At 32.9% G+C, this 20634-nt stretch overlaps 1 protein-coding gene across 1 annotated transcript in view; it reads left to right on the top strand.

The window, feature by feature from the left end:
* Positions 1-902: 902 nt before the first annotated feature.
* Positions 903-20634, top strand: part of TMPRSS11A (transmembrane serine protease 11A) — a gene marked incomplete at both ends in the record, with an annotated part of 51073 nt that continues 31341 nt past the window's right edge. Inside the window, 3 exons of the mRNA XM_081304346.1 lie at positions 903-910; positions 12794-12915; positions 14833-14951. Coding sequence (XP_081160472.1) covers positions 903-910; positions 12794-12915; positions 14833-14951 — 249 coding nt within the window. The remainder of the gene's footprint in view (positions 911-12793; positions 12916-14832; positions 14952-20634) is intronic.

Genomic DNA, 20634 nt, shown 5'->3' with positions numbered 1-20634 from the left:
TTTAATTTAACATGCTCTTTCTGAGGATGTGTGTACATTTGTGTATGTATATGTATAAATGCTTAGGATGTTCTATGAAGAGATAGACCCTAATAACACTAATTGTTTCTGAAAAGAAGGAAAGGGACCAAGATCAGGACACAGTCAAACAGGGCTTCAGTCTCATTTCTAAGGTTTAAAACTCACAAAGATCATGTACACGTGTGTTCTTTGTCTAATTGAAAGTATTTGCTTCTTCTCTTTCAATTTTATTCATTCTGATAAAACTTTTTAAAATACATTTATTACATTAAATCATTTTGGGAAAAATCTGGTTTGATACTCATTTATTTGTTCTCTCAGAAGTAAATATTTTTAAAAGAACTTAGTACATATTAATAAATTTACTGTGTCCCTGTGAAACATGGAGATACTTGTTCAATAATTTATGAATTATTTGTTGAGTTATATAATAAATGTGGCTTTTAAGAATATTTGATTGTTTTTATTGAGTTTTTGTGAAGTCTTCTTCAAGATATTTGTAAGCCTACCAATAATCTTCTTTAAACTCTTAATCCAGTGCATACCTAAGATATTTATCATTCAACCTTCACAACCAGTTTATTCTTTTTTAACAAAATTAGTCAATACCAAAAAAAAGAAAAATCATGAAGAAGAATAAAGAAAACCTATTTCTTTCTTGTTGAGACTATGTTTTCTCTGGCTGCGTTCTTCAAGCTGTTCTTTGGGCTGAGGCTTCTCTGTTCAAACTTGTCAAACTAGTTTCATTTCAACTACTTGTAATTTGTTTCCTTATTTCTTTGAGCCGTAGACCTCTAACATATCTAGAAATGTCATAGAGTTGATTAGATAGTCCAGTTCAGTGTGTGCAGACGTACAAGATCATACTCCTTCTTGTGATGATGTATCGGTAAGTTAGTTTTGTTTTGTAAATGGTCATTGCTATTTTGTCTGTCAACAGCTAGATTCCCATGTCAGAGGGCTGCTGGTGAGGTATCCTTAATGGATTCAACCATCACTGGAGCCTGTGACATTTCTGGACTTTTCATAGCTGTCCGTATTAATTAACTTCTGTGTTTAAAAACAATGTTTTTATGTGAAAAATCATTATCAGAATTACTTCACATTGTCAAGTTCAATAGTGGGATTTTAGAAGAAGTTAACAAAAAACTGTATTACACTGTGTCCTGATTCATTCTGAATTGGGAGGGAGGGTTCATTTGTTTTAAGAAAACCCTCCCTTGAGCCATCTGACAAAATTTTACTTCTCTACTACTTTCTCTTTAGCCCTTTTTCCTTGTACTTTACGGTAGTCCTGTGGATGGGGAAGTTGATAGCTGCAGAGATATTTGTCTCCTAGTGATTTTAAGAGCTATGGCAGTAATGATATTTTAGTGCTGTTTAGATTTATGCTATTTTAAAAACATTTTTGTATATGTTATTTCATTTATAAGCTAAGACAGTCTTGTGAGCTCAGTAGAATAGGTATCATTAATGCACATTTTTAAGGATGGCATCTTAGTGAAACAGAAGTTACGAGATATCTCCAGATCTACAGAGCTGTCAGATTCCAGAATCAAAGGTGTATTTCTCAGAGCCCTCAACATCTTAGAGTTCAGTTTTCCTTAGTAACTACTGCCTCGCTAGCTGGCAAGAATAACACTGAGAAATTCAGAGATGACAATTTAATACTAGATAGGCCACTAACTTGGTGAGCTTCCCTGGGCTTCTTTTTTACACTCATAAAATACATAGTTATATCAGTCCTTTAAGAGCACATAGTACCTGCCTCTGAGCCTCTTAGAAAGAATCTTTAATGTTTCACACATAATCAATACTCTGTATTTATTGAACAAATAAATAAACAAACAAATGTAAATATCTAGCATAGATGTTTTGCTTATTTATTAAAACTCACTGAATTTGAAAATTCATATGACATGTTTATGGAAATCATGATACTATAAAATAGAATCTCCAACTTCTCATATTTCACATTCCCCAAATTATTTATTTAAATATCAAGTTTCATTATTATAGGCATAAAAAGCATTTTTTTTCTAATGAACATATGTATTTATAGGAATGTTTGCAGTTTAATGGAAGCAAATTACAGGCGTAATGATGGTTGTTGGTTTGTGTCATTGTTCTGGATACATGTTAATAAAGAAAAGAGACAATGGGAAACACTAAATGGTCATATTTTCTTTAAGCCTAATTCATGGTATAATATTTCAGAATTTGGAAGGTTTACAGGAGAAAGAAGATCACACTAATAGGCATAGGATTGGAGAAAAGGAAATGCTCAATATTAACATCCTAAGTCATCTCACACTCATTTCACCTACACTCATTCAAAAATATATTTATATTCATGCTCAACATTCTTATTTCTCCATTAATAGGAAAACAACATATAGAAACTTTTAAAAATGTATTTGATTCATACTCTTCTTGTTTCTGCTATTATGACATTGAATTTCTCCTTTATAGGTTTTGTGACCCTCTTCTTTGTATGGCAGATTAATTTTAGTGTAACAACTTTTTGGAACTCTACTCTATTTTCGTTTGCCTGTAGAAATAGCCACACTCCTACTCTCTCAGATATTCTTTAATAGTGCTTCACTCACTTTAAAACCTTGATTTTAAAATATCCCTAAAAAGATAAATCTTTTTAATAAAAGATAAAATCTCCCTATAAAAGATAAAATACCAAGTGAATTCTTCATTCAAGATTTTTATCCTAACCTCATGAGCCTAATGTCTTTCCCTTCTTATAACTCTTTATTTTGGGCATTGATTATTAATAAATGTAAAAATTTATTCCTCCTCTTCATTATCATCTTTAGAGAAAAATGTAGTCAAATCTTTTGTAAGAATTCATGTTTTACATTTAATTTTGTTTTGGGTAATTGCTTCAGTTAACTTGTGAATTTGTCAAGATTATTCCCTAAAATATTCTAAAGCTAAATTTTTAGAATTAAAATCAAAATAGCAAAGTAAAGTCTCCATATTAATTATTGACTGTTAAACATGGTAAAAAATTTCAATTGAAAATTTGTGTTATTTTTTAGCAAAGTCATAATGCTTTATGTGCCACATTCACATTACATTAGCTCATTTAATTCTCCCAGAAATCCTTTGACTTTGCTACTACTATTGACTCCATTTTACAGAGGAAGAAAGTAACTAGCCCAACATCCTAAACTAATGGGTAGAACAGCTAGAATTTGAACTTGAAGTGGAGCCAGAGCCTGGAATTAACTAATAGGCTGCTTTTTCTTCTTTTGGATGATTTTTGAGAGAAAAAAATTTGTTTTTAATTTAAAATATGAATATAACATTCACAGAACTTGTCATTCAGTAAGTAGGATTCTAACTGTAGTTGATAGTGTGAAATATGTGTACATCTCATTGATACTTAAAGGGTGATTTATAATATTCTCTTCTTGGTTGTGCTTTCCTTTTCTAATTGGTTTATAGGAAATAATTTTGGTAGGATGGCAGACATATGTATATGTTATTTGGAAACTAAGATTTTAGGAATTTATGATCAGATAATTTTATAATTCCAGAGTGGTTGGCATGTATTTGTAATGATTATAATACAACTAATTCATTATCTACTTAGTAAATATGAAAAATTTTGCATGTATAATTTCATTTATTCTTTACAATTCTGGTATAAGTTAGGTCTGAGATTAACCTATTTTACAGGGGGGAAAGTAGTTGCCCCAGATCACAGTTACAGAATTTTAAAATGAAGCTATCTACAACTTTCTATCCCCTCCATATTCACACATATGTCTCTGAAATATCTTGAGCATCGACAAGGAATTGATAATATAAAACACAATGACAAGAGTTGGTAAAAAAAAAATAACATAAAAAACATTTTTGAATAGCATTTTACTGAACGCTTTCACGTTCATTATTAGAGTGGTCTGGTTACAAACATATAGCTTTAAAGACAGATATGGTTTCCCTTAGCTCTGTGACTTGTGTTGCCTTTCTTTATTAGTGAAGTGGTAACAATAATGCCTAACTCACCAAGATGTAGCATAATGACATGAGATCATCTACAAGAAAATTCCATAGACACAGAGTAGGACTTGCTATTTGTTAGAGCCCCTTATTTACTTACTTCATGATTTCACACCTCCAAGTAGTATTTATTATCACCATTTTACAGGGGAGCTCAGAGAGGTTTGGGAAACTTCTCAAAATATAAAATCCAAAATGCAACTGGTAACAAAATTACCTACAATATATATTCTTGTACTAAAGTGCTCATATTCTCAACATGACTGACTTCTATTGAGTAAGAATAATGACAAAAAAAGATTGGTAATAGCTTACATTTACAAAATATAATATTATAGGGCTGGGGCTGTATGTCAGTGGTAAAGCACCGGCCTCACATTTGTGAGGCACTGGGTTCAATTCTCGGCACCACATAAAAATAAATAAATAAACTGTGTGTTTACTCATTTTTGTTTACATAATGGAAATTTGTTATTCTTGCTATTTTAAATATTTTTAGAGAAGTTTTCAATAGTTCCTTATTTCCTATCATTTCCCATAGCACAGATTGAAGGAAAAGTATTAAAGATTGTAATATGAGTTACAGGAAGATAGAAACCATGTCTTGTTTGTTCCTACTTCAGTAAGTCCAGCATGATGCCCCAAAACATAACAGCAGCTCAATAAAAGATTGTGGAGAAAAATACAATGAATTCAACAATATTTTTTTAAAACCTTAGCAGACATAAACTAGCACAATAGAACTCCATTTTTCTGTTATCTCAAAGTGAGAGTTAAGTGCCAATTTTATCTTAGGATAAATCTGGAAAAGACCCTTTTACTGGATAATGACAGAAAGATTCCAAAAGGGTGAGAATCTGAAGTTAATACCACTGATGGATGAACAAATAAAAGGGCAAACAAAGGAGAAATGAGATAATACCTGATAGCTTCTTGGAAGTAATTTGTTAGGACATATTTACATTGTACAAGGCTCTGACAGAGATTTGAATATGAATAATTCATTTTGCCTACATGCATATCATCCAAGCCTGATTTTTAATCTCTAATCCTTACAAATTTTAATAGGTGAGGCTGTAACTTTTACCAAAAGTGTATTAAGGCTAAGAACATGCATCTGTGTGTACACGCACACACATACATTACATACTACCTATCTTTTTAGTTGAAGAATATCCCATGATGAAGTTTTGTTCAACTCTCATTTGCTCAAACCTTTATTCCTTTGTTGTACTTGTTCAAAAGTATCTTCATTTTATTGTGTCATAGTGCGTCACAGTAAAACACATTTTTTGGTGATTAATGGCATATTAAAAATAACCTGAATACTTTCTGATATCTATCTAAGCTCATATCTGTTGGGTTTTAAAATCCCAAAATGCAACTGGTAACAAAATTACCTACAATATATATTCTCTCGTACTAAAGTGCTTATATTCTCAACATGATTGATTTCTATTGAGTAAGAATAATGACAAAAAAAGATTAATAATAGCTTACATTTTCAAAATATTTACTATGCTCGTCACTTTATATGTATTAATGCATTTAATCCTATGAAGTAAATATTAATTTAATTTCCATTTTACAAATAGGGGAATTAACACAGAGAAAGGCCAAATACTCTGCCTAACATTGCAGAGCTAGCAAGTGGCAAGGCTGGGATTTGACTCAATAACTTCAGAGATTGGGCTCTTATTATTAATGCTATACATTCTCAGGAGTCAGTTCAAACATTTTGCATGAATTTAAACTACATGTGATTATGTTTTATCATGAAACAAAAATCTAAATTCAACAATATTTTTTAAAAACAGACATAAACTAGCACAATAGAACTCCATTTTGCTGTTATCTCAAAGTGAGAGTTAAGTGCCAGTTGTATCTTAGGATAAATCTGGAAAAGACCCTTTACTAATAAAGACAGAAAGTTTCCAAAAGGGTAAGAATCTGAAGTTAATACCACTGATTAGGGTTGGGCAGATGTTAGAGAAAAGACAGGGCTTAAAGAACTTGGAGTAAATCCAGCTCAGCAGGCTATAAGCTGCATACCTGTCAGAAGGTGGCAGGGGACAGAAGAACAACCTGTGCCTCCATGAGAATGAGGTACATAGATGGGGAATCAGGGAAAGGTGTTCTCAATCCCCTTCAGTTTTTGTTCTCTTCTGCCAGCCTCAAGCTTCTCTCAGCTACACTCCTTTCCCCACTCTCCCACCCCAGTTTGCCCAATTTTAATACCTGGGAACACAATGAAAGCATTTCCCTAGATAGATAAGGAATTCAAGTCTCCTTCTTATGAGTTCTTGATTTTTCTTCTTTGAGTCCCCTGAACTCAGCTCAGCCTGAATCTCTTCATCTTTTCTACAGAAAAGTTATCTTTGGTCTGGACACACAATAAAATTTTATCCAATATTTTACCTCCCTCTAAGCCTAGTCCTCACTGTCATCCACAGAAGAAATATAAGTTTCCTTGATTTCTTCTTAAGTATGCCATGGAGCATCACACTGGTGAGAAGACAACTAAAGCAATGTCTTCAAAATTCTTCTATGCAACAGGAGCATCCCAAGAAATATTAGGAGATATGGTGGTAAAAAGCGTACTTGTAAAACATGTTTTAATCCAATTCAACCATCAGTTTTCAAGTATGTAAGAGCTGGGATTCTAACAGTATCCAGGATAGATAGAAACCAGGACAGAAATGCTTTACTCTCATTTGAAATCATCAAAGGGCCTAAGACTTTAAGACATGAGGATCCTATTTAACATACTTAAGTTGTTTTAAGTAATTAATAGCCTATATGAATATGGGAAACATCCCTTCCCCTCTCTTACTCAGGAACACTGCGTAAGAGACGCCCCAGTAGTAAATGACTTATTCACTGTTTTCAAGATCTTGTGCACTTTAGGGGAAGAAGATGTGTGTACACATAATATATCAAGAATTAAAATAGATCATTTGGCACCATAAGAATCAGTATCAAGTTAAATAAAATCTTTCTAAGCCTACAGACAACCCCAAGTATGTTCATGAGTTTTCCTGTTCACACATCCTCATAGCCCTTTTTATTTCCACATTGTCTCTGCCACTATTGTGAAAGCCTCTCTGGGTTGGGGAAAGAAGGGAATTCTAATATTTTGAAGTACATGCAAATTTAAATCCAATGGAAAGTGGGGAAATATAAAAGCAAAAGCAAACTCAAGACTTAAGCATGATGAAGATTGGAATAACTTCTGACCAGTAAAATAACCACTACTTGCAGTTCACTAAACTTCTCATTTATCTTATAAGATCATTAATTCCACAAATTATTGGGGGAGGGGGGTAATGGTAATCCTGTTTTGAAAATTTTTTAAAAATGTTCAAAAGTCAATTTTATAAAATAGAAACAATGGATGTCTGAGTTCAGCCATTAGAGGGAGGATAGTTAATGGACCCAGTGGTGCAGTTGGACAGGATTCCTCCTATATAGCACAGCAGGGTAACTATAGTTGACAACAATCAATAAAGTATTTTAAAATATCTGGTAGAGGTCAGGCATGGTGGCACAAGCCTGTAATCCAAGCGGCTCAGGAGACTGAGGCAGGAGGATCAGGAGTTCAAAGTCAGGCTCAGCAAAAACGAGGTGCGAAACTCAGTGAGACCCTGTCTCTAAATAAAATACAAATTAGAATTGGGGATATGGCTCAGTGGTCAAGTGCCCCTAAATTCAATCCCCAGTACCACCCCCTCTACCAAAAAATTAGCTGATAGAATTTTGAATGTTTCCAACCCCCAAAAATGATAAATATCTGAGGTCATCAATATACAGTTACTCTTATATGATCATTATATATTGTGTACATGTATTGAAATATCACACTGTATCCCATAAACATGTCAACTTACTACACATTGGGTAAAAATAAAAATACTTTTTTTAAAAAAAAGCTGAATCTTATCTTTGCCTCAGTGAGCAAGTTATTCATCCATCAGTTATTCACCTGTGAAATGACAAGAGTGTTTGAAGAAGGAAATGTGATAATATATCAATAAAATAGTAGCTCTTGCTCCTATCACTTTTGGTATTAAATGTTCATTCTCAGAGACTTACAGAATACCCAGATATCTATATATCAGAACATATAAAATTGTCATGAAAGACTTCTGTCCTTGTAGGAATTGACTGATTTAGTGGCTCAGAGGGAATCACAATTTTCACTGGTGGAAGAAGAGTCAGCACTTTGGTTCATTGGCCCCAGGCTAGGAAAAGAAAAACAAAGTTTTCTGCATGCATTGGCTTCCTGGAGTACATTTAGCATCTCTGTTCAGTTACATTAGGAGTTAAGTAGACTTGTAGGTTGACCTGGTAAGCTTGCAACTATTTCTTCCTTTTTATATCTGACATTGTAATCTGAACTTCAAAATACTTTTTATTAAGGGTTGTGGGAACATAATGGATCTGTACATGGGAATTTGTATAATAGTCACATTCACCTGCACTTGTATAATGATAACATGTATCTGCAAGAAAGCAGAAAACTAAACCTGAAAGAAGAAAGATTTGGAGCATATAGATAAAATGATAAAGGACATATGGTTGACACAGAGTGGCTGTCTTTTAGAGAAAAAGCAGATCCCTGTGGGGAGGGGGCTCATAATATCCTCTGCTTAACTCAAGTTATCTTTGAACTCACATATAGGAAAATTACTGAGAAATTGCATATTCCAACTATGATCCTCAACAATCCATATTGCTCTATGTATTCTTCAAAGTGTGTCTCTTTTAGTTTTTAAGATTTTAGAATATAAATTCACAAAATCAATTATTACCATGGTTCTTTGACAGAGTCTTAAGAAAAAAAAAACATGACATGAATACACCTTTATACAAGCTTAATAATTTTGCCTGAATGAAGGCTTAGTAAATATGATAAATTGGCTCTCACAGAAATTATAGGTTGTGTTGCTCAGAATAAGAATCATTTATACTTTCCCTTTCCTTAAAAGAATGCAGCGTGCCAATGCAGAGTACACCTCATGATTAGGGATTACCTTTAGATCTATTTCCATTTCAATTGCCAACGGTTCACTTTGTATTCATGAAATTATTACCTGAATGAAATATACCCCTTGTCTTTTTAAGTTTTCTACCCAGGATAGAATTTTGTTTTCCTGGAAAATTTCCCTCTATAAAAATTAAAGAAGTTTAACTCTCACATGCTTTCTTTGAAGGTTACAGTTTTCCATAAATTTTCAGTAAAGTCAATATTTTTAGCTATGGTCAGCAAAATTCTAAGATGGCCACAAGATCCCTATCCTATAGTATACATACACCTCCTACAGTTATTGAATCTAACACTAATCTAGAGACATCAGTTCAGCTTCAGAGAACTGAGTTCTGCTTTGTACTTGAGTGAGTTTGGAAGAGGATCATAAATCTCAGATGAGAAAAGCAGCTCCAACATCACCTTGATTTTAGCTGTATGAGAGCTTGAGAAGAGCTCTCATACAACCATACCACATACAGAACTGGGAGCTTATAAATCGATATTTCTTTACAGTGCAAAATATGTGGTAATTTTTGACATGGCAACAGAAAAACAGTATACCTGTGCTTGTTTTATGGGTGTGAGTAAAGCAGGAAAAAAAAAATACACAAACAAAATGCTCCATTTGTGCTTTCAAATAGGCTTGATTCCAGAAGTCTTTACTAAGTTTATGTCTTTTCAAATCTGAAGTGATTTTAAGCAAATGACTAACACACTTTCCCCAGAATAGGAAAGTGATGACACATTTTTGTTTCCATGCATTGCATGTTTATATCCATAAACTTTCAGTAGTAAGCTGAAAGTTTTTTCATAAAGAATTAAAAAGCTATAGCTTTAATGCATAGCTTCTTCAGATTTTACAGTTCAATGTTGTGCATGGCCTGTATTCCCCAAGGTGTTCTTATAAGGACAAACAGTCTAAATATAAGCTTTTAACACTAGTTTTTGGTAAACATTTTCCACCAGATGCTCACAGCTCCCTTTATGGGATTTGAAGATTTGACCTCTGTGGCACTTGAGCAGAGTGTCAATAATATTGAACCACTCTTCTGCTCATGACCCATGATTTAGCCCATAAGAATGTGAGTTTATGTGTGCCTGGGCAGCAGGGTTGTAAGCTTTCTGTTATCCACTTTCTCCATTTGTTCAACTCAGAGAAACAGTACCATAAACAGAAGATGAGTACAAAGCTTGTAAATATCCTTGAGTTCTAGCCTTTTGTTTTTTCGTTCTGTTTTTGTTTTCCAATGACTTGAAGTCACACTGCTAAGATTCTCTGAGAAAAGGAAAGATCTAACAAGTAGAAAATATATGAGTGAGTGAATAGATGAATACATAACTGATAAATGTATTCAAGATTTAAAATGCAGTCAGTGTAAAGGCAGTCTAGCACTGAGAATAAATTTGTGTTCTAAAAGGTAGAAGACCTGAGTTTGAGAAACCACAAATTCTATTTTATGGGAGAAACCATTTAGAATCTCTGAACCTCAGTTTCCTCATTTGGAAAGTGATTAAATTATACTAAATAATCCCTAATTTTTGTTTATTCCTGAGTTTAGGTTTTAAGCCATTTAGGGTATTACTTAATGTCATACCCTGTGAACCTTCCATCTGTTGTTATATTTGAGAGTACTGAGCTTGTCTATCAGAGGACACAATGCCTTTTCACAACCAATTCTCTAGATCATTTTTAATCAATTAGTGCTCATATGGTTGGCTATTTTCTATACTCAACAGAATTCATGTCTTTCAAATTCTATTTGGTTTATTGGCTACATTCATTTCATGCTCAATCTATTATTTTCTTAGCAGTTTAGACAAATTATTTGTACCTTTTATCCTGGCATTTATATAAAAATGGTTTATATTCAAAAGAAAAATTTCTTGTAAACCAACAAATATTTATTAAAGTATAATTAGCACAAAGCATTTCAATAAATCCTGTGAAGAAAATATGAGAAATATCTTTTACTCCACTAAAAATTTGGTTGTTAATATACACACATGAAATGATAAACTAATAAAGTGGGCCCTCCTAAGGCACTTGACTCTAACAAAGCAGGTATCTCTCCTAACCTCTGTTATTTCATATGTATGATTGGTATAATACCTGCCTGACATCCAGAGATTAATGAAATTCTTACTCTGTGTCAAGCACCAGTCTAGGATTTAATAGTAAAAGACGAACAATATTTGTGCAGCCTATTGAGGAGTTCCAGTTAAATAGTCATACAAACAAATAAGCATTCAAGCAAACAAATACTTGATAAACATAACTGTTAATTACAAGGTGCTAAAAGAAGAAAAGCAGAGTTATTTTTTTCCCTCCAAAATTGGAGTTTCCTCCATTCCTGGTGTGATACAATATAGCAGCATTGCATTTGAAGTAGTCTTGCCAAATGTATTTAACCAAAATCAAATCAAGGCTTTAGATCTAACTTCCAGCTTATAGGAAATGATAGAGATAGAACAGCAAGTTAATTGACACCACAAGAAAGCACTCAGACAAGTCCATAAATCTGGACATTCTAAAGGACCATTAGTTTGATCTCTTCAACAAGCCATTGTAATTAAAAATTAAAAGGGCACCCACGTGTGGTGGTAATCCCAGTGGTTTGGGAGGCTGAGGCAGAAAGATCGTAAGTTTAAAGTCAATCTCAGCAATTTAATAAGACCCTACCGCAAAATAAAAAGTAAAAAGGTCTGGGGATATGACTGAGTGGTTAAGCTCCCATGAGTTAAATCCCTAATACAAAAAATTAAAAAATTAAAAATTAAAAATAATTTAAGGAAGCAAGACTCCTTTAGATTAAGACACTTAAAAATATAATGACCATATTTACTACATGGTCCTTGATTATATCTCTACAAATCATTAGTAAATATAATGAGGACAATAAAGCAAACATAAATACCAAATGAGTTTTAGAAGATATTGGAGAAGAATTAATTTTTCAGGAATTTTAATGAGGTACTGATTCTGTTAGACACATTCTAACTGATTATAGTAATGATTTAGCAAAAAGTAATGATATATGATTTCACAGTATAATGCAGCAGCAAAAAATGAAGTAAATACAGCAAAAATATTAACAATTGCTAAAAAGAGGTGATTGACATATAGATGTTTAAATATAATTCTAACTTTCTATATGACTGAAATTTTTCATTATATTTCAAAATAAAATAAGGTAAGAAATATAGTATATTTGAAGTCACTGTGTAAATCCTAAAAGAATAGATAAAAAGAGATGACAAAACATTGGAGAAAGGAGGAATGGTCCTTTTTCAAGAAGCACATGTGTTGGGGCTGGGGATGTGGCTCAAGCGGTAGCGCGCTCACCTGGCATGCTTGCAGCCCAGGTTCGATCCTCAGCACCACATAGAAACAAAGATGTTGTGTCCACTAAAAAATAAATGTTAAAATTCTCTTTCTCTCTCTCTCTCTCTTTTAAAAAAAAAGCACATGTACTACTTTCTACCATACCTGGCCATGAAATGCCTGTAGAAATAGAAACAAGGAACAGCATTAGGATTTTCAGATCCTGATTCTTTTAACTAATACTTCCCCTCAGGCCAAGATGACCTTAACCAAAATAAAAGACAAAATGTCCTCTTTCTGTAAAAGGCAGCTAGAGCAACATGAATTTATCCAAGGAGAATCAGTAAATCTATACACACTGAAAAGTGAAAATAACCATTGAGCTTCTCTTTTTGCAGACCTGTAGGATTTGGCACCCAAAACAGAAAGCTAAAGCCATGGATGATTGCGCTTCTCATTTTGTTGTCACTGACAGTGGTAGCACTGATCATTGGCCTTCTGACTCACTTCTTAGTCTCTGGTGAGTAAAATTAGGTATTTCACTCAATTTTATTTCATTTATCTGCAAAGCTTCATTTGTGTGTATGTAAATAGAATTTATACTTTTACCTGTAAATGTCCCCATTCAGAATTTTAAAAATGTACTCTGTAATTTCATTAGAAATAGTTACTGAATATCTATTTCATACAAATACTTTTTTGTGTGCTCTGGATATAGCTTTAAGCAAAGTGGATGAATCTTCTATTCCATTAGAGTTCCCAATCCAGTATTATTCTAAGAATCTACATAAAATGTCAAAAATTTTCATTCTTAAATTTAGTTTACTAGTAATCATAGAAAACAACTCTCACCATCTATTATGTATTGAATAAAAAATTGTGATGTCATGAAAATTGACTCTTTTACTATGATCACCATTTTCTGCCCACTAGCATTTCTAAGATAAAAGAAAAACATGTCTCTGATGAAAGAATGAATTTCAAAATAATGTATAAAGTATGACATGATGTCATCACTAAGTTTTAAAGAAAAAAAAATTATTCTTTCAAAACAATATGCAAGGATTATATTTTTATTACCTCGTATGTTTGTGATTACAAGTACCACATTAGGAAATTTTCTTTTTATTTGCCATCTCTCTGTGGGCAGAATCTTTTTTTTTTTGACAAATCTCTAAAAAGCCATTCTCATATGAATGTATGTGGTAAAATAAGTAGCCCAGGCTGCTTACTTGAATGGTGTTGTCTCTTTCCACCTTCCACAGACTTGAGGAGGGAGTGACACTGCCATCAGGAGACTAAACAGGCTTATTATGACCATACTCCTGGGCCTTATGTAATGAGTCCAACTGTAGTTTATGGGAATGACTAAAAATTTATTTGATTGCACAAAAGCTCTTTTTCTATGAGAGTAAGGTTTGATATGGATTATATTAGATAAGTAATCGAGAAAAAAAATTACATGGTCCAGAGATGTTCAATTTAGGAGACAGTCCTAAGATTCCTCTTTCCTGATTCTTTTAACTAATACCTTCCCTCAGGTCAAGATGACCTTAACCAAAATAAAAGACAAAATGTCCTCTTTCTGTAAAAGGAAGGCTAGAGCAACATGAATTTATCCAAAGAGAATCAGAAAATCTGTACCCATTGAAATGTGAAAGTCAGTCAGGAAACCCATTGTTTTCTACTTGAGCTGGGATGCCTAAGAACCCAGGTTTTTTAAAGGTTACTCCATTCTCTGTCATGAATGTTTTGTTGCTTTCTTGTCCTCTCTGAGCCTTTCTCCTAAGGTTACCAAATTTGTCAGGAGTCTCCAATGCTCTCTCTTTTCTTACCTTTCCTGATAGCCAAGCAGGAATCTGAATGACTTATCTCTGTTAGAATGGTTTTCACTGCAACCTCAGACTGCTTTTTTCCTTAGTTTTTCTTTTCATGTTTTCTTAGCTATACCTGGGTCTGTCATTACAAATCAGAATTTATAGGATGTCCATTTAATCTACTTTCAGTAGAATATGTATGGTGGTTTATATTTCAGCTCAGCAAGGGGAAATGAAGTAATGAACATTCACACTCTAGAGCCAGACCAATTAGGGTTCAAAACTTGAATAGGTCACCTAATAGTTGTATAACATAGAGCAAGTTACTTAATACCACTGTATTTTACTTTCCTCATATGTTAAATGGAGTGATGTCGATCTTAGCTTGTGTAAGGCTCAGATGAGTTAATAAAGTAAACAGAACAGTGCTAGGCACATAGTTACTACTTAATAAATGCCAGACAATGTTATTAACATAAAACTTAATTGTAATTTTTACGAAATTAGAAAGAAGCTCATGATATTTTTATGACTTCATATTAGCCCTATTGTAGTTATGTCTTAGATCCTGAAATATTTGCCCAAATCCTTTAATTTCCTACTTCCCATTTTCATCACAGGTGAGAAAATGGAATACTATCATGGCACCTTTAAAATTTCAGATCTTCAAGTCAATAGCAATTCTGGACAAAAGAGCACATACCAGTTGGAGCGCTTACGGGAGATGAGCGAAATTTTGGTAAATCTGATAAGATTCTTTTTATTGAAGAATGATGCAAGTGGAAGAAATTTTATGAAGACATTTTCTTTATTTCCAAAAACATGATTTTCAGGCCACATGCAAGAAAATCAATTTGCAGATTCTTTGGTTACACACCAGACTTGCCAAATTGATATGTGCTAGGATGAGTAGGTGGAGATAGAGAAGTAAGGGAACCTGCCTGACTAGCGAATGGGTGATTCTGATAAACCATTTCTAACTCAACCATTTCATTTAAAGATGAGAGACTTGAGGCCTCATTGTCCTCCCAATTCCATTATTATGTTTCCCTAAGGAAAAGCCTAACTATACCATAAATAATTATTTCTAAAACTATGTGATTTTTATTTTCCTAAAACTACATTTTAAGATTTAGGAAATTTTTGAAGAATATGAGAAAAGAAAGGGCAACAAAAATGTTAATATTACCTGTATATGTATTATTTTTTTCTTTTTAAAAATTTTTATGTGTCTTAATTAGTTATACATGACAGTAGAATGCACTTTGATACATTATATGTAATGGAATATAATTTCTCATTCTTCTGGTTGTACATGATATAGAATCCCACTGGTGGTACAGTTATACATGTTCATTGGGTAATAATGTCTGATTCATTTTACTAACCTTCCTATCCCCATACCACTCCCCTCCCTTCACACCCCTCTACCTAAAGTAACTATTCTTCCCTAGCACACCCCCATTGTGAATTAGCATCCACATATGAGAGAAAACATTCAGCTTTGGTTTTTATGGATTGGTTATTTCACTTAGCATGATATTCTCCAGCTCCATCCACTTACCGGCAAATGCTATAATTTCATTCTTCTTTAAGCTTAATATATATATATATATATATATATATATATATATATATACACATATATATATATACATAAAATTGTATATATATACATATATATCACAATTTTTATGCATTTATCTGTTGAAGGGCACCTAGGTTGTTACATAGTTTAGCTATTGTGAATTCATTTGCTATAAACATTGATGTGGCTGCATCACTGTACTATGCAGATTTTAAGTCCTTTGGTTATAGACCAAGAAGTGGGATAGCTGGATCAATGGTGGATCACCATTTGATCCAGCTATCCCACTTCTTGGTCCATTCTGAGTTTTCTGAGGAATCTCCATACTGCTTTCCATAATGGTTGCACCAATTTGCAGTCCCACCAGCAAAGTATGAGTGTACCTTTTTCCCCACATCCTCGACAACATTTATTGTTGTTTTTTTTATTGGTTGTTCAATTATTGTTGTTTTATTTTTTAATAATTGCCATTCTGACTGGAGTGAGATGGAATTTCAGTGTAGTTTTGATTTGCATTTCTCTAATTGCTAAAGATGTTGAACACTTTTTCATATATTTGTTGATCTATTGTAATTCTTCTTCTATGAAGTGTCTGTTCAGTTACTTACCCCATTTATTGATTGGGTTATTTATATTTTTAGTGTTGTTTTTTGAATTGTTTATATGTCCTGGAGATTAATGCTCTGAGGTGCATGTGGTAAAGATTTTCTCCCATTCTGTAGGCTCTCTCTTCATGTTATTGATTGTTTCCTTTGCTGAGAAGCTTTTTAGTTTAAATCCATCCCATTTATTGATTCTTGATTTTACTTCTTATGCTTTAGGAGTCTTGATAAGGAAGTCACATTCCAAGCCAACATGGTGAAGATTTGGGCCTACTTTTTCTTCTGTTAAGCACAGTGTCTCTGGTCTAGTGCCTAAGTCTTTGATCCACTTTGAGTTGAGTTTAATTCAGGGTGAGAGATAGGAGTTTAATTTCATTTTGTTAGATGTGGATTTCCAATTGTTCCAGCACTGTTTATTGAATAGGCTACCTTTTCTCCACTGAATGTTTTTGGTGCCTTTGTCTAGTATAAGATAACTGCATTTATGTGGGTTTGTCTCTGTCTTCTATTTTGTACCACTGGTCTATGTGTCTGTTTTGGTTCCAATATCATGCTGCTTTTGTTACTATGGCTCTGTAGTGTAGTTTAGGGTCTGGTATTATGAAGCCTCTGACTTCACTTTTCTTGCTAAGGATTGCTTTGGCTATTCTGGGTTTTTATTTTTCCAAATAAATTTTGTGATTGCTTTTTCTAGTTCTATGAAGAATGTCATTGGGATTTTAATTGGAATTGCATTAAATCTGTATAAATATATAAAATATATAAAAATATAAAATAGTATGGCCATTTTGAAAACATTAATTCTGCCTATCCAGGAGCATGAGAGGTCTTTCCATCTTCTAAGGTCTTCTTCAATTTCTTTCCTTAGTGTCCTGTAATTTGCATTATAGAGGTCTTTTACCTTTTTTGTTAGATTGATTTCCAAGTATTTTATTTTATTTTTTCTGAAACTATTGTGAATGGGGTTGTTTTCATAATTTCTCTTTCAGTGGATTTGTCACTGCTATATAGAAACATGTTTGATTTATGGGTGTTAATTTTATAACCTGCTACTTTGCTGAATTTGTTTGAGTTTTAGAAGTTTTCTGATGGAATTTTTGTTACTACCACTTGTACATATATATATATTATTAATAACAGAAAACCCATACCTAATATGTAACATTCAAGTTAAATGCTAGCAATTTTTATTAAAATGCAGCATTTTCCCCCAAAGCATTTTGTACTCCACTGGGTGCAAAATATACACCCAGTTGTGTAAAGTTCTGCTTAGGATTCTCATGAACCATCACTCAAAATTGGTACAGGTTAACTTCCTGATAAGGAAGAACACAAACACAAAGTTATTTTTAAAAGGGAAGAAATTACAGGTATATAGTTTGGTTTTGTCAAAAAATACTTTTCCTCCCACAACATTTTATTTCTTTCTGCACTTAATTGTCGTTTTTTTATGTCACCATCTGCTCCTTGTCTATAGTGCACTCAATTGCAATGTATTTACAATAATATGCTTATTATTGATGGTGTTTATAATCTATATTTTCAATCAATATTAAATTGTGCACTTTTTTATCTTTCAGTCTCATCCCCCAATCAATAACTAATGTTTACAGATTAATGTTTCCTTCCATTCTTCAGAGCATCTTAGAAAATGATATTTCCAATCAATTCTTGAGGAATGAACCTGAAGCCTGCATGTGCATGTATATCCCAATATCTTCTCTACTCCTCTTATCCTAAATGACTTCATATAACCTCCTCAATGTAAAAAATAAAAAATCTAAAAATGCTTTAATGAAAAAGATAAATTCTTTGAATAAAAAGAAATGTATAATTTGTTGAGAAACTCAAAATCTATTTTCTTTTACATTATTTCTATTTTAAGTTAACTAAAATTCTGTCTATTAAAATAAATAGGAATAGAATATGTCTTAAAAGAAGTGAGAGAAAGGCAGGGGTATATCTGTAATGGAAACTGTGTTAAAAGTGGACTTTTGAGTTTCCGTTTAGCATGTGTTTCTAAGAATGCAGGAACTTCAGGGATAGAGGCTGAATTAAGTGACATGTTATCAGAAAGGTATATGCAAGACCCTTCCATGGTTCTCATTTTTATTTATTCGTCTTCATCCAACAAGCCCATACTGCTGCCCCTGCAAGCAACCATTAGCAACTATTCTACTTCATGACTATTGTTTTATTTGTATTCATTCTTATAAAAATGCATTTTGTTTTATGTGTGTGCACAGGCTTTAATCTTTTTTTTTATAAATCACTCTGTCTCATCATTTTTACCCAGAACCTTATTTATTTATTTATTTATTTGTATTTTATTTAGAGACAGGTTCTCACTGAGTTACTTAGCACCTCATTTCTGCTGAGGCTGGCTTTGAACTCATGATCCTCATACCTTATCCTTCCACGCTGCTGGGATGCTCAGAACTTTTTTAAAAAAGATCTACCCATATCACTAACTGCACATCTAATTCATTGCTATTAACTGTTACATGATAATTACTAATTAAATCTGCCATATCTTGCCTGCACATTTACCTGTCACCCCAAGAATCAGACTCTTACTGATCCCTTTAAATATCCATGAAAGTACTTTTAGGGCAGAATTATTGGGTTGTTGGACATGTGCACACTTAATTCAACAAAAGGATACACAATTGCTCTTCAGAATGACTGAATCAGTGTGTACTCTCATATGCAATAAATAAAGTTTCATATGTCCCACACCTTTGCTAACAATTGCATATCTTAGTCTTTTATGGCTGCTACAAAAATATATATTTCATAAAATGGGTGACTTAAACTACAAACATTTATTTCAAACAGTTCAGAAGGTTCAAGAGTCCAAGACGAAGGTACCAACAAATACAATGTCCAGTGAGGGCCTGCTTCCTAGTTCACCAAAGACATTTTCTTGCTGTATTCTCACATGGTGAAAGGGGCAAGAGAGCTTCCTTTTATACAGACATTATTCTCTTGAGGGCTCCATCTTCATAGCCAAATCACCTCCCTATCATTCCATCACCTAATACTATCACCTGGAAAATTAGGTTTGCAAAATATGAATTTAGGGTACACAAACATTCATTCCAAAGTATTTGGTATTATTTGACTTTTTTTTTTCTGGGTATTATTTGTCAGGATATCAGGCATTAAGTAGTATTGTACTCATTATTTAATTTGCATTTTTTAATTACTAATGAGTTTGTGCATTATTATCTTACCCACCTTTTGGCTTTTGTGTCTATAAATTGCTTGTATATATTCTTTGCCTGTTTGTTCTATTAGAATCATTTTTTTAAATTCATATTGCTTTGTAAGAGTTCTTTATAATTTTTAGATATTAATGTGTCGGTTGTTGACATTTTGCTTCTATTAATACTTACCAAGAAACAGAAATCCATAAGTTTGAAGTAATCATATTTATTGATTTTCTTTGCCTTACAAATGTGGTTGAAGTTTCTTTTAAAGAGGTCTTCCCTCTTTATATATCACAAAAATATTTTAGTATATTTTCTCCTATTAAGTTTATAATTTTATTATTTATATTAGGTCTTTAATGCACCTAGAGAATACTTTTGTGATATTAGATATGAATCCAAGTATCTTTAAAAAATATAACCAACTAAACAATCTAAGTTTTCCCAAATATATAGTATAATTATTGAGCTTACTGAATTTCTTGTCACCTGGATCTACTGTAGAGGAAATATTATCTGTCATCTCAAATTGTTCCCAATCTTTTTGGAGAGATGTGAGTAACACACATGAAATTGAACAGCATGACATGATATAATTAAGGATTAAATTGTAGGTTGAAGGAAATAAGTTGCAGAAGAATTTCAAAGAAAGAGAAGATGAAGGAGAGTTCCCATGGTTCAAATTATTTTACACTCCTTTAAAAGAGGCAGGTGTTCTTCTCCCCCCACCCCCGCCCTCTACAAAGTTTGCTTTAGAAGAATTATAGGAAGGATTCATGCCTCCTTCTGAGTCACTCCTGTTTATTGTTGCTAAATCCTAATGAATACAACCAGATTATTTTCTCTCTCCTGTATGGGTGCTAATTAGATCATCAAGAAAGACAGGTTGCAGGCCCTGTTCTCCCACATAATTCTGGCTTTGTTGATTTGAATGTAAATAGAGATGCAAAAAGTAAATGAGTTTTTGCTCACATAATGCTAAAATTTATCTCGGTTCCCTGAGATGGTAGAACAGACTTA

This window comes from Spermophilus citellus, assembly GCF_964194105.1.
Source record: "Spermophilus citellus genome assembly, chromosome: 8".
Taxonomy (NCBI): Eukaryota; Metazoa; Chordata; class Mammalia; order Rodentia; family Sciuridae; genus Spermophilus; species Spermophilus citellus.
This window is presented reverse-complemented; position numbering and strand designations above follow the sequence as displayed.